The sequence below is a fragment of the Paracoccidioides lutzii genome (assembly GCF_000150705.2).
Source record: "Paracoccidioides lutzii Pb01 unplaced genomic scaffold supercont2.10, whole genome shotgun sequence".
Classification (NCBI taxonomy): domain Eukaryota; kingdom Fungi; phylum Ascomycota; class Eurotiomycetes; order Onygenales; family Ajellomycetaceae; genus Paracoccidioides; species Paracoccidioides lutzii.
Genome location: NW_015440956.1, coordinates 653,022 through 667,113, shown reverse-complemented (window position 1 = coordinate 667,113; position 14,092 = coordinate 653,022). Strand labels below are relative to the sequence as shown.

At 42.1% G+C, this 14,092-nt stretch overlaps 5 protein-coding genes across 5 annotated transcripts; 2 read left to right on the top strand and 3 right to left on the bottom strand.

Moving 5' to 3' along the window:
* Positions 1-5,264: 5,264 nt before the first annotated feature.
* PAAG_04223 (hypothetical protein) lies at positions 5,265-6,751 on the top strand (the record flags this gene model as incomplete). The annotated part of the gene is made up of 4 exons (XM_015845215.1): positions 5,265-5,521; positions 5,616-6,408; positions 6,458-6,586; positions 6,641-6,751. The coding sequence occupies 4 exons, from the start codon at positions 5,265-5,267 to the stop codon at positions 6,749-6,751; spliced, it is 1,290 nt and encodes a 429-aa protein (XP_015699441.1).
* A 627-nt stretch (positions 6,752-7,378) lies between these two features.
* PAAG_04222 (hypothetical protein) lies at positions 7,379-7,998 on the bottom strand (the record flags this gene model as incomplete). The annotated part of the gene is made up of 2 exons (XM_002793904.1): positions 7,379-7,691; positions 7,748-7,998. 2 exons carry the CDS (start codon positions 7,996-7,998, stop codon positions 7,379-7,381), a joined length of 564 nt encoding a protein of 187 aa, XP_002793950.1.
* A 751-nt stretch (positions 7,999-8,749) lies between these two features.
* PAAG_04221 (MYB DNA-binding domain-containing protein) lies at positions 8,750-11,247 on the bottom strand (the record flags this gene model as incomplete). Its single annotated transcript, XM_015845214.1, has 9 exons — positions 8,750-8,899; positions 8,958-9,212; positions 9,243-9,353; positions 9,402-9,474; positions 9,529-9,715; positions 9,772-10,576; positions 10,630-10,748; positions 10,796-10,844; positions 10,882-11,247. The coding sequence occupies 9 exons, from the start codon at positions 11,245-11,247 to the stop codon at positions 8,750-8,752; spliced, it is 2,115 nt and encodes a 704-aa protein (XP_015699440.1).
* Positions 11,248-13,048: 1,801 nt separating this feature from the next.
* Positions 13,049-13,432, top strand: PAAG_11822 (hypothetical protein; the record flags this gene model as incomplete). Its single annotated transcript, XM_015847401.1, has 1 exon — positions 13,049-13,432. One exon carries the CDS (start codon positions 13,049-13,051, stop codon positions 13,430-13,432), a length of 384 nt encoding a protein of 127 aa, XP_015702993.1.
* A 52-nt stretch (positions 13,433-13,484) lies between these two features.
* Positions 13,485-13,988, bottom strand: PAAG_04219 (hypothetical protein; the record flags this gene model as incomplete). Its single annotated transcript, XM_015845213.1, has 2 exons — positions 13,485-13,713; positions 13,960-13,988. 2 exons carry the CDS (start codon positions 13,986-13,988, stop codon positions 13,485-13,487), a joined length of 258 nt encoding a protein of 85 aa, XP_015699439.1.
* Positions 13,989-14,092: the final 104 nt, after the last annotated feature.

Sequence of the window (14,092 nt, the reverse complement as noted above, 5' to 3'; positions counted from 1 at the left end):
CTTTGATTTGGCTAAAGCTACAAGCATATTTCAAAAATATATTAACTAGGCATTATGTGGATATCTAGACAACTTCTGCTTAGTCTATTTAGATGATATCTTGATATTTTCCTCAAGAAGCTTACAGAAGCATCACAAGCATGTACAAAAAATGCTTATGCATCTATGAGAAGCAGATCTGCAGGCAGACATTAGAAAGAGTGAGTTCAAGATAAACAGTACAAAATATCTTGAATTCATCATTGAAGCAGACAAGGGTATACAAATGAATCTGGAGAAGATTAAAGCTGTTTTGAAATGAATAACACCTACTACTTTTAAAGGTGTATGAGAATTTTTAGGCTTTGTCAATTTCTATAGACAATTTATCAGGGATTTCTCAAAGATCATGATCTCACTGATGATTCTTACACACAAGAATATTTCTTTTTTGTAGACAAGTAAGGCTAAGAAAGCTTTTAAGCATCTAAAATCAATGTTTATCTCTGCTCTAATCCTGCTTCAATTTAATTCTGACTATGAGACTATATTGAAAATGAACTTCTCAGATTATATTTCAGAAGAAGTACTGCTACAATATGACAAGCAAAGCATTCTACACTCATGTGCCTTCTTCTTTCACAAGCATTCACTTGTGGAATGCAACTATGAGATTCATGATAAGGAGTTATTAGCAATAATTAAGTGTTTAAAGAAATGAAATGCTGAGCTACAAAGTGTAAAGAAATTCAAGATCCTTACAGATCATAAGAATCTAGAATACTTCATGACTACACATAGACTAAATGAAAGACAGCTATGTTGGATGAATATTCTCTATCAATTCAACTTCAGAATTGATTATCAGTTAGAAAAGTTGAATGCTGGACTAGACACTCTATTATGAAGAGAGTAGAACATGTCACAGAGTGCTAATAATAAGAGAATCAAGCAGAGGCAAGCTCAACTACTTAAGTTTAATGTACTGACACTTGAAATGAAATCAAGAGTAACTGCTGTCAGTGTGAAACCTGAAATGTCTCTTCAAGCTCAGTGAAATAAGACTCACAAAAATGATAAGATTCTGCAGCATCTGAAGCAGACTCTTCATGAGAAAAGATTCAGATTTTCTTCTGAACTTAGCATTAAGACCTCTGTCTCTGAGTGCTCTTTAAATGAGAATACAGAGCTTCTCTTTCAAGATTGTAAGTGAGTGCCAGACTTCAAACCTCTTTGAATCAGATTAGTGCATGAGGCTCATGACTCACCTCTTACTGACCATTCTGAGTGAGAGCAAATGGCAGAAGTTCTAAGATGTGAGTTCTACTGATCAGGCTATGCTACTGATGTGAGAAGAATGATCAGAAACTGTCATCTTTGCAGATCAAACATCACATGAAGAGATCAATGTCAGGAACTATTTAAGCCTCTCCTCATTTCTAAATACATATGACAGAAGCTTTCTATGAACTTTATTGTGAACTTATCAAGTTCTAAAAAATATACAAACATCATAGTTATAACAGACAGACTGATCAAGGAAGTTATATTAAAAGCAGTTAAGAAAACTGATGTGGAGACAGTGACTAGAGTGTTTCTTCATGACATCATCTTTCAACATGGCATCTCTAAGGCAGTAGTGTCAGATTAAGGATCAGCTTTCACAAGCATGTTTTGAACTCAGATGTATGAGAAATTAGACATTAAAAGATGACTCTTCACAGTCTATTACTCAAAGACTGACAGAGCTACATAGTGAATGAATCAGACTTTGAAAATCTATCTACATAAATATGTTAGCTTTCAACAAGATGACTAGTGTGAATGACTCTCTCTGATAGAGCTGATCATCAATAATAGAGATGCTGTCTCAATAGATGTGAGCTCATTCTTTTTAACACATCTTTTTCACATCTTCTTCATTGATATAGCTGATGCACTCTCTGTTGAAATATCATATAATCTCATTAAGTTTGCAGATGATTATATGAGAAAGGTCTGTGAAGTGTTGAAGTGAGCTCAAGTAAAAATGACAGATGCTCAGCAATCTCAAAAGAACTACATGAATAAATGAAGAGACTCAGCTTCAAGCTTTCAATCTGAAGATAAGATCTGATTGAACTTAGAGAACATGAGAACTAATCACCTGTGCAAGAAGCTGAATATGAAATACAATTAATATACTGTGCTAGAAAAGATAGAATTTCATACTTACTAACTGAATGTCTCATCTGACATTCACAATATCTTTAATGTAAAGCTTCTACATGCAACAGCAATAGATTTCTTGCCTAGTCAGAGGCAAACTGACTGGCAACCACCTGTTATAGAGATCTTGAAAGGACCTGAGTTTGAAATTGAGGAAATTTGAGATGAATGAACTTATCAGAGAAAAAAGCAATATCTTGTTAAATGAGTAGATTGGGCTGAGTCTACATAGAATGATGTGAGTCTTCTACAAGAAGTGAAGACTTTGAACACTTGGGAGACCCCTTAGCAAGCAAAATTAAATGTAAAGAGAACTTTAAATAGTCATAAAGGCCTGCAACAAAGAGGGAGAAGAGGGGTATTATAAGAGGCTGAACCCCAAGATTTGCTCTGACTGGCTGACTCAGCCTAGTCATTGTTTGCATGTGTGCATGTGATCATGCTGCATGTGCACACATGATCATACTATGTAAGCTTGCTTAAGCTTGTGTTCTCATCTTATTCTTTTCTTCCCTTTCCCAAGCAATTTGTCCTTGTTATATAGAAGGACTAGCCTCTAGTTTTTAGAGCTTAACTCTCTACAGTTAGGCTGAGTCTACATGAAATGATGTGAGTTTTCTACAAAAAGTGAAGGTTTTGAACACTTGGGAGGCCTTTCAGCAGGTAAAATTAGATGTAAAGAGGGCTTTAAATAGTCATAAAAGCCTGCAACAAAGAGGGAGAAGAGAGGTATTATAAGAGGCTGAACCCATAGATTCACTCTGGCTGGCTGACTCAGCCTAGTCATTGTTTGCATGTGTACACATGATCATGCTATGTGAGCTCACTTAAGCTTGTGTTCTCATCTCATTCTTTTCTTCTCTTTCTCAAGCAATTCATCCTTGTTATATAAAAGGACTAGTCTATAGTTCTTAAAGTTTAATCCTCTACACTTATTAATATTTTGATATATTTATTGTAGATACTTGAACATTTTCTCAGTTATTTCAAACTTCTCAGAATGGTTTTTCTTCATTCTTAAGACTAAGTGTCTGGTAGCTTTATCATCAATTCAGTTTTCAATATAGATAATATAGCTTTCTTCAGTTGAAAAGTGGTCAATGTTAACAGCTAGCTTGTATTTCATTCAAAAGAGTTAGTTTTCAAATATCAGTTCTTTTTTATTGATGAGATGCTTAGAATCATCAAGTTTGACTGATTATTGTGTCTGTTGATTGTTCATCAGTCTGACTTAAGAGGCTAAAAAGTATATCATCTGCTATAAAATATTTCATTTCTCTATTAAACTGTTTACTTGCTGGTCAATGTGATGATGTAGAACAGACTTACATCCAACCTTTTCAACAGCATAATTACCACAGACTGAGGCAATTAGTCATTATACAGGTCAAGATGATTAGTAAACAATAATTACCTAGGTAATGATAAACAACCCTACAATTACCCTGTATATGAATAACATAAATATGGCAATCATATAGCAATAGTGCTAGAGAAAAAGAGCTATATAAACAGAGCCTTTTCTGAACTCATTTTTTAAAAATCATCTTAGTATTCACTCAAATAGCTTATTTAGTTGACAATCAAATATCAATTCATCTATGTCTAGTTGAAGCTGTGATATAATACTAAGATTATCTACTTTTATTATTTTTTTTAAAGCAGGTTTTTAGGTGAAAAATCTTTAAGAATTCTTATCTGCTTTTGTTATGAAACCTCTGAGAAAACTGCTAAAATATCAGAAGCAGTTAGAGAATCTGACAGTTTATAAAGATGAGACTGGAATATGATGACCCTAACTGAGAAGAACATGAGGTTAAGAAATTTTATATTTAAGAAATAATTTCTTGAAGTAATTGAAGAAGACTCAAAGTGAGTATATCAAGCAATTACTGTTTTTATGAATGAGGTAAGAAGTACTTTAGAAAGAGTTAGAGCAGAATAAGATAAGCAGAGAAAGCAAATGAGTGAACTTGATCAGCAAGTGAGCAGTCTGATAGAGAAATGAAATGCTTTACAGCAGATAATGAACTCTTTAGCCTCTCAAATCAGACTAATGAATAATCAACAGATATGATGATCAGTCAAACTTGATGACTTTAAGCACCTCATCAATGAAAAAGAACTAATATTTGAAAACTGACTCTTCTGAATGAAACACAAGCTAGTTGTCAACACTGACCACTTTTCAACTGAAGAAAGTCATATTGCCTATATTGAAAACTGAACTAATGATGAAGTTGCCAGACACTTAGCTTCAAAAATAAAAAAAAGATCATTCTGAGAAGTTTGAAACAGCTGAAAAAGTGTTCAAGTATTTATAAAAAATATATGAGAATGTTAATAAGCTTAAGAATGCAAAAACAGAATATTAACATCTAATAATGAGAAATGAAGATGACTATCATGCATTTGTGATCAAATTTTTGCATTTGACTAGTGAAGCTTAGATTTATAAAAAAGATTATAAAGCAGACTTTCTTCATAAAATTTTCTTTAATCTTCAACTTATGATTGCAGCAGCCTGCATCAATTGTAGCATCTTTTAAGAAATTTAAGATATCTGCATCTGGGCTGCTCAGTATATTAAGGGTATGCCAGGTTATCACAATCAAAGACTGCTTAGTCATAAAGAAACTTCAATGATCTGAAACAGCTATAAGAGAACTCTAATATCTCAGAACTGTGAATCAACTCTAATCATACTAGCACATACAACTGAAAATAGGATGAAGAATGAAAATTAAAAGAAGAATATGAAATACTTCAATTGCTGAAGCAAAAATTATATAGCTCAAAATTACTCATATAAGCAAGAGACAGAACTGAAGAAAGTGAATACTGAGACTGCTGTCATCAAGTCAGAAAAAGAGTAAATCTGAAAAAAACCTTCTTCTCAGATAAGATAGTTGCACTAGAAACTTTGAATGTGAATCAGTAAAAGAGTGTATTGTACTGAGCTACATGAGACTAAAAACTGCAGGCAGAAGGGCGTGGAAGGTTTCACCCCCAGATGCACAGTCTGCAAAGGCGCCTATACAGCGTGGAGCAACGCCTGCCCAGCAAGAAAGAAAGAGATGGGTAGGGTCGAGCGGGCTAAGCAAGTCTGCAACATTTACTGGCACGTTGTTTCCAAGGAGGAACACCCCAAGGATAAGAGTTCGCGAACAACGCATCGCCCCACATACGACCCTCCCTGCAACCCAACCATAACGATATCGAATACCTTAAACGCAGAACCCCTGGATCAAATAACCTCCCTCCCAGAGTCCGTGACTGCACAAGCAGGGAATTCTTCCCAGGAATCGCAGATACCCATGGAGATTGAGGCGGTGTAAACACTGACCGACTCGCCAATCGCAGAAGACTGGGCGACACCAGCGTCACAGCAGCGGCCCATGTCACAGCAGCTGATGATCGACCCACAGCTACTGGCAACGGAACAATTCCGGGGAGCTGATCCACATAACCGTTGTCCTTTGCCATCCACTGAAGGCGTACGGCCATTCTGCGTTCCGCGTCATCAAACTCTGGGACCTTGGGAACTGGGAGAATGGTGACCTACCAGCCATGCAATCACTAGAAAAACTTCAGCTCTGTGGGGGAGAAGACGATGATGCGACGGTAGACGGCTTCAGTATAACCATGGCCAAGTTCCCGCGCCTGCGGTCCCTCAAACTATGGAATTTGGTAGTTGGAAATGCTGAAAAGTTTTTCCCTGGGCCAATACAGAGCTTGTGCAAGGTGAAGGTTGACTTTTGTTTTATTTCCACGGACAGATTTCTTAACCTGTCAGCCGCTGCGGCCAAAAGTCTATACATCTGCATTCGACAATCAGACGGCACCACAGGACCGTATGAAATTAGCACACCGAAGTTAATGGACCTGACCGTAGACGGACGCTTACCACCAGGTTTCCGGTTGAAAGGTTTGCCACAGGACTGCACACTCTGTGCAGATACCTTCCTGCTCCAAGGTGCAAATATTGACCATACGATTAACGTGGCTGGGGTTCGCATTTTGTGGTATGAAGGGCGTCTGTGGATTCCAGCGTGGACCAACCAGATCGGCAGAGGCCGTATAACGTCCTTTAAGTGCCAGAACATGATGTTGACGCGCTCCCTGTGGAATGCCCTCCGCTCCTGCACCTCTCTCCGGGTAGTTCATATTTATGTCGCTCGTCACAATCCCGATCCACCCCCTCTTGATCCTTTGGTGGAGGTGAGTAATCTCTGTTATACAAATGAGAACGAAGTTAACATAACTGCAGCCTGCAGAACTCTTTCAGGAGGTGCCCCACTGGATCAATGATCTCACTATCCACGAAGAACAGATCCTCAAGCACGTGTGGGATAAAGGAATTCGCGTAATGAACGGACGTTTCCAAGCGCTTTTTGGTGTAAATTTTTCCATGAACTGGAGCCGAAATCGAACAATCCGAATTGTGACATAGCCACGATGGTGGTCTGGCTGTGCAGATAGCCTTGCCGTCTTTGTTATGGTACATAGTCATCACAGTTCTGAAGTCGTGGAGAAATATCCCAAATATGGCTCACTGCACTAGTGTCGATTCGCTGTGCCTACTTCGAAAAATTTGTCCTAGACGCACAGCGAAAGTTGTTGCAGCAGTTCCTTTATAACTGGCTGCTGAGGGCTTTCATGTTTAGGCTATGTAGTGGCCACCCTGTTCATGAAAGACGGACTAGTTCAAGATTTTTGCCGAGGACGTATGGAGCCAGCTCGGAGAAGTAGAACGGTGTCGACCACGATAGGGGAAGCCCTGTGATATCTTCAGAACACCCTCTGCGCTTCCTGTTGATGTATGGATGGAGAAAATCTACGGTACGCCCTCCACGCCTCCTGTTGATGTAAAGATATTTGCAAAATTTAACTAACTTCCATAGATTATTAAACTTTTCAGGTGGGAAAAATGACGCATGTATGACAGAAGATCAAATAAGGCATGCCATCTTCAGACACAATTACCACGGACATGGAAGCCGATCCGTAGAAACAGGCCTCCAACGGTGGGACCAAAGAATAAATACAGGCCATCAACATATCCCGGAACCATAACCATCGTCCGATTAGTCTTGAGCATCTGACCCGGGACATACATTGAACGCTGCGGTGTCGAACCTCCAGTTGTACGGTTACGGGTATTCGGCCGCTGCGGTGATGATCACGCTATTCATGCCCAACTCTCCACAGAAGGACCCGTCGCTGGGGGGCTATTCTTGTGCCTGCGGTTCAATTCTGCGGAATCTGGTGGCTGACTTGTATTTGCTGGAACTCCGGCTTCGAGCTCTGCAATGGAAGGGAGGCGAACGGTAAGTGAGCGCGACGCTTGGGGAGGTTCCGATGCAAGCTGCGAGAGTGAGAACGGAACTGTTCCAGTTCGTCTGGCTATGTCTTGTTCTCCCAGCTGCCAGTGCATAGCTTCTGCGGCCCGCCAGGGGACACTCAGCTCCTCTGTATTGTTTGCCCACATCTCTGCCTTGAATCTGCTTGCTTTGTCAGTAATTTGGCCAGTTGCCATCTCGTACCATACCACTCCCACCTTTCATATAACCAAGCGAGCTTGTCCTTTCGGTCCTCGTCCCACTCAGTTCGTCTCTCGAGGTAATTCTGGTAGTGCAGGCGACAGCTCATTGCACTTCGCCTGGGAAGCTCCTTGCTGATATCCTTCCACTTTACTCCACGCCCCCGCAGCTCGATGATCTTGGCATCTTCTTGTGGGGACCATTTCGATTTCTTCTTGGCCGGAACTTGTGACGCATGCAAGCTATCGTTCTGGGTGTCAGGTGCCATTGGTTCGTTTTGGGCCGTCTTGAATCGTGTATCCAGAGAAATTTGCGGCACTTGCGAGGAGAACAGGGAAGAAGAGCGATAGAAGCAGAGTGGGAGAAGGGCAGACTTTATATACTTTCAGCTCCGCTAATAGTTCTCCTTCCAGTCAACTGGAAGCGACCGCACCGTTTACGAGATTAGTTGGCCGATGAGCTACGGGACGGGTTCAAGGATCAGATGTGGATGGATGTTGAGCCAGCTCGTAGAAACGGTCAGACAGAGGGGAGATGGTTCCTATGGTATCTGCGGTACGCCCTCCACACTTCCGGTTGATATATGGGTAGGGACGAGGTTATACAAAATTAACTAGCTTCTATTGAACTGTCCAACGAAGAAGACACGGACGCATGTGCTACGCCGTCTATGCTTCCTGATGATGTGTTAATTACGATGTCGCGGCGAGCTGGACGGCGGGCCGGCGATAGACGTTATGAGAGCGAATTACTAGAAATGTAAGCGTGTACAGTCAAGCAAGATTAATATTCCAGAAAAAAAGACAATCGCAAAATCCAGTAGCTGGGAACCGTTCCCCCTTCCCGCAATGCACCGCCGCGCGCGAGCTTTACCGCAGAAGCCACATTGAATCCGGGAGCAAGCAACACCGTGAAGCATAAAGATGGAAAGAAAATCAGAACATTAAACTCAAAGTGAAAACACTAAGCACAAAGCGATCATTCAGAATCCCCATCCTTCCGAAATAGACTGGTAGATCTCATTCATACAAGCTGCTGTCAAATGCCAAAGCGCCTGCAGTGGGAATGGTATACCCATTTGCCGTCAGAGCTGTTCGAATATGAGTTGGACACAGTCTGGCACCGTCAGCTATAGCAACATTGTGGGCAATTTTCACAATGTTCTTGATCTGGTTTGATCATTGCGTCAGCATTCTGTCTGCCCTGGTTGATATCACACGCTCTCACCTGACGACCATTCAGACTGATTTCAGCAAATCTACAAAGCTCCTCTTTCTCAACCTCCGCCTTTGCTTCAATGAGAAAGTGGCTGAAAATACTCCGTCGGGCCGAGGGATCCAAGTTGTCATACCGGAGCTTTAGGTCGATCCAATCAAGGATGGCTTCGTCAAAATCGCTGAGGCGATTGGTGGTGAGGAAGAAAATTCCACGATAGTATTGAAGAGTGCGAAGGAATGTAGTGACAAGGCGGTTTCGTTCCAGCTGCAGACCATCTCGTCATTGCAGATACACATCGGCCTCATCTAGTACCAGGACCGCCCCCCAGCCACTAGCCATGCGGAACGTACGAGTAAGCTGGACTTCCATTTCCTCAGCTCTCGCACTTAAGTCGCCAGAGGAGATCTGAAAATGGTTAGCAGGCAGGAACCATTTCAGATGATAGAAACATACTGAGTAGAGTGGCCGTTCAAGTTGTTCAGCCATGGCCTCTGCCGTAAGCGTTTTCCCCACTCCTGGCGGGCCGCTATCACAGATTCAGCTATCCCGCACAGTTATAATGGCCAAAGAATGAACGCACCGCAAAAGGATATTCACACCCTGGCCCTTTCCCGCAATGACATCATCGAAGCCTTCTCCATTTGTCGCGCTGACACGGCTCTCCGTGAGAGACTTGATGACCTTCTTCATATCCTCAGGGATGGTTAACATGTCAAATGGGGTGCTGGAGAATTTGATCTCGTCAACATCCTCCACAGCAAATTCTTCTATATCAACCGTGTCAGTCTGATTACAGCCACTGGGCCACGGGTTGGGATCTCACCCCAAATCTTTTCATTCAGGGAAAAGCCGAGTACTGTTGGGCTGCAGATAGCCAAGTCACAATCCACCATCTCATTAGGAGCCATACCGCTACCTTTTACACGACGAACGCTTTTGCTTTCTGAAGCCTCACCCAATATATCGAAGACAGTCGCCTTTTTAGCCTCCAATCTCGCATAATTTGGGTTCATCGTCCTGAAAAGCTCAGCGTCGACCATGATCCTACTGTTCACACGGATTTTCAAGAGTTTGTTCTTCCCTTGAACAAACAAATTTCCCTGATATTGACGGTGATAGCAGCCCATCAATGAAACAAATTTCTGACCCCTTGCAACCAGACGTGATTTGATTGCTGGATCCGGGTGGTATTCTAGAGGATAGGCTGGGAGGTTTTCAAGTCGCTTCGCTCCTCGAAAAGTCTCTATTGACAGAGTCTCGGTTGACATACCAAACGCCTCCCCGTCAAAATCAAAATAGTGGCCATGGATTTGGAAGCAGGTACCACTGCTTATTCTTTTCTCCTCGCCAAAGCTGTACCGAACACAGCGGGACAGACCGGTGGAAGGGCAGGTCATATAGACTAAGGCGCCCGGTTTGAACAATGCCCAGAGAAGACCGTACGAAATTTTCCGGTGTTTCAAGAGTGAAGTCAGTTCCTCTGAGGTGGACTGGTACGTTTCCTCCAGATACTGTATCATCAGGCCCAAGTGGACCAAGGCCCTGTCGCCTTGCTTATCTTGTTCTTCATCCAACCTGAGGTGCTCTTTCAACTCGGCAAGGAAATGGTATAGCAGATTCCGTTCAACCTGTGTTTGGCCATCAGCAAATGATGACGTAAGGGAAGCAGGCGTCACAACACCGCAGGTTTGTCTGCCTCAAGGCCAGCTGTTCTAATATCCTTCAACACAACTCTTACGATGTCTCGCAGGCCCGGTGATTTGATGTCAACATAAACAATGGGCTCGCCGGTCTCCTTGTCTGAATACACGTCAGGAATTTCCAGGCCAAGACTGTGTTGTACTTACGAATACGTTTGCGAATGATGAATGCATATTCGTCCAATTCACCAACCTTCTGAGCAGGTGGGGAATCGACTATCTTATACTCATACTCCTTGGAATCCCAGCTGTGCATATCCCGTTAGCAAGGTACGGGGTATTATGCGAGTATTAGCATATGTTTCATCGACGGTCTTATATTCAGCCTTGGAGGCGTGAATCTTTTTCTCATCCTTCTCTTGGTCTTCGCTGCTAGCTTGCTCTGGGTCGGCAGGGTCGCCCGCAGGGTCTGCAGAGACGTTGGGTTTCGATGCTCTGACTTCGTAAATGACTTTTAGAAGAAGATCTTCCAGGTCCTTTCGTGTGATGGGCTGCTGAACGCAATGCTGGGGGCTTTCATCGATAGGGGTGCATGGAGGTGTTTGGGATCGCGGAGGAGCGACAGGGGCCTTGCCATTGTGCTTTGTTGCTTTGGGCATTTTGATAGTTGATGGACAAAGAAGTCTTAGAAACTAGGCTGGGGAACTGGCTTGATAAGGTCTTTGAGAGTCAGGATTTCGGGGGAATTGTGCCTCCTTATATGCCATTCCATCAACCCACTAACACTCTATTCTTTCAACTGGGGTTAGACCCCACCTGCACGGGAGAAGATGGCCGTCGCTCACTTTAGGGATGCATGAAAATTATGCCGCAGGATACATGGTCCCGACCATGTCGACGTGGTATCTGTCTGAGAACCCGTTGGAGGAAGCTTGCCGTCCTCTGCTCTGCACCGTAAATCTCAACCCGTCTAGACCCCTGGTTTGGACGCGAACGCCCAGGTTCATCATCGTGAACTCCATTATTCGCTGTCCCTGGACGTATGAAATTAGACGATCAATTGAAGAAGGATGCATGTGTTGGCGTTGCCATGTAAGGTGTTGCGAGTTTACAACAACGGATTGTAGTTGTGCCGCACCCGATTGGCAAACAATCGGCGAAAACGGTTCATGTACAATAGCTTATGTGGAGACCTTGAACTGTTCAGGAAGGCGTTCAACTGGCGAAGCAGCAACGACAGTATCCGCAGCTGAATCATGATGGAAAAAGCAAAACATTTAGCCTGGAAGAACTAGATTCCTATCATAGCTCGTAAGACTGGTAGGTAGCAATGATGCTTCTGCATTTACAGAATATACAGGTATTAGTACATATGGCAAAGTTAAGTCTTAATCTTCCTTATACCAAGGAAATTTAGGCTTTAGATTTCCTCGAGCTGAGGCAAAAAGGCTTGGGCCTAAAATTTTTCCCAATCTTTCCCTGAAATCAAAGTGACAATTTGTCAATTACCTGCATGCAATGTTAGTCTACATTTCAATTTGCTTCAGTTTGAGATAATCTTCAGTTTAGAATTCCTCCAGTCTTAGTAAGATTCCTAGTCAGCTTTTCTATCATCTGTGAAAGCTAAGCAGTCTTTTTTGTAATCAAGAAAGATTCTTAAGCCTTGACTTCCCCACATCTACATGTCTGGAAAGATCTCAATTTATCTCAATATCAGACAAACAGATCATTGTACACCTATGACAGCAGACTTCATACCCACAGATTTCTCACAGAATGAGAGCAAAGATTTCATAATTGAAGCTGCAATCAATATTTGTACTGAGTAAATCAAGAAGTAAGATCAGAAGTGGGCTCCTCCAGAGCTTAGAAAGAAGCTTGCTATAATTCATGTCATCAAAAATACAAGCACTGTACAAATATTCTTAGATCATGAGAGTTTCATGATCTGGCTGGCATATTCCCTTGCTATAAAGGGAAAGACTCATTTTCAAGAAAGACTTGAGAGAAACAGCATCATGCAAGTCTTTCAAGTCTTACTCTTTAATGACTGATTATATGCTGTGAAAAGAGTAGCAGACTTTCAGATTTCAAATGCTGTCAGCAAACAAATTCTCACTATATCTCAGCATCTTGAAGATAAAGATAGACTGTCTCATCATCATGATTTTCATTTTCTGACAAAGCTATATAGGCATCTCAACAAACTTTTTCAGAAATAACAATATAGCTCAATCAGGGCTTGCTCCACCTGTTGTTTCAGTGAGTCATACAAATGAGTCTAACATGATCTCTGAAATATCCCTGAGCAATTCTAACTTGATCATCAGATGAAATCAAACAGTGATTTATGCCTCACTGAAAGAGGTTGCAAATGTTTTCGGTGAATACATGTGTCGTGCGATCAGAAGAGTCCCAGTCCTAGGTGATGGGATGCCCTCCTTGAAAGCTGCCGTAACGATGGAATTCCCTGAATTCGTGCTGGTTGATTGTGTCATGATGCTAGAAGTCTGCGAAGTGGAGGTGGAACGTCTTGTGAAGGATTTGTTTGGGATACCAGTGGAATCGGTGATGGGGGTTCGGCATCTTCTCCTTGGGAAAGGCGTGAAGCTGACATCGAACACATCCGACCCTGAAATCACTCTGAAGGGTGTTCGGGACGAAAGTATTCTTCGTGTGTTTGGCCATGAGGTTTATCGAGCAGTACGGGCAAGCAAAATGTACAGGATGGAATTGCAGGAGAAAAAGATATCCGTGACAGAATGCGTGTCGATGATATTTACAAGTAAATCTGACAAAAGAGGCCTGAATCAACTTATGTCTGGATCTGAAAGAAGATCTTGAGATAAGGGATAAGCTATATAGCTAGAATGTCTACAGTCACCATCATGCAATGCTATCTTTCCTTCACTCTTCCACCCTGACCAGACATGTACAGTTCAATGTCTGGGGGTACAGTTCCTTGGCCATTACACTGCTTGAGTGGTGTTTCCTTATTCTTCTCCTCACTGTCCTTCTCAACAATAATAACATTACATCTCTTCCAGTACACATTCTGATCCTTGCCCACAATCCACCATGGTGTGTCTGAGGAGTCTGGAAGTTCAATTATCAGGTCAAGGTCACTAGGTTGAAAAAGACTAGAGTTGTGTCAGATGAGCCATTTCCATTTAGAATGTTACTTATCATAAGGCCCTGTGAGCTGATAGTCTCCTTGAGTAAATCAGACAGTAAGAAGAGGATGTTCAGTTGAGGACTCTTTTAGAGAGCACTTCTGGTGTATGCTTGTGAGGTCAGGCATATGACTTGACAACATTAGTGAGGTCTGCAACAAATACCACAAGGAACTGAGAAATTCTATACCAAAGCACTCAATATGAAGAACTTGCCCAGATGTCATTGATAAAGAGGCTTCACAGCTTGGTGTGAAATACCAGGATATCAATGGAACCTAGTGAAATTTTCTGGACAGGTAGTGGAACTTTTGCTTTAAGTTCGATCGCT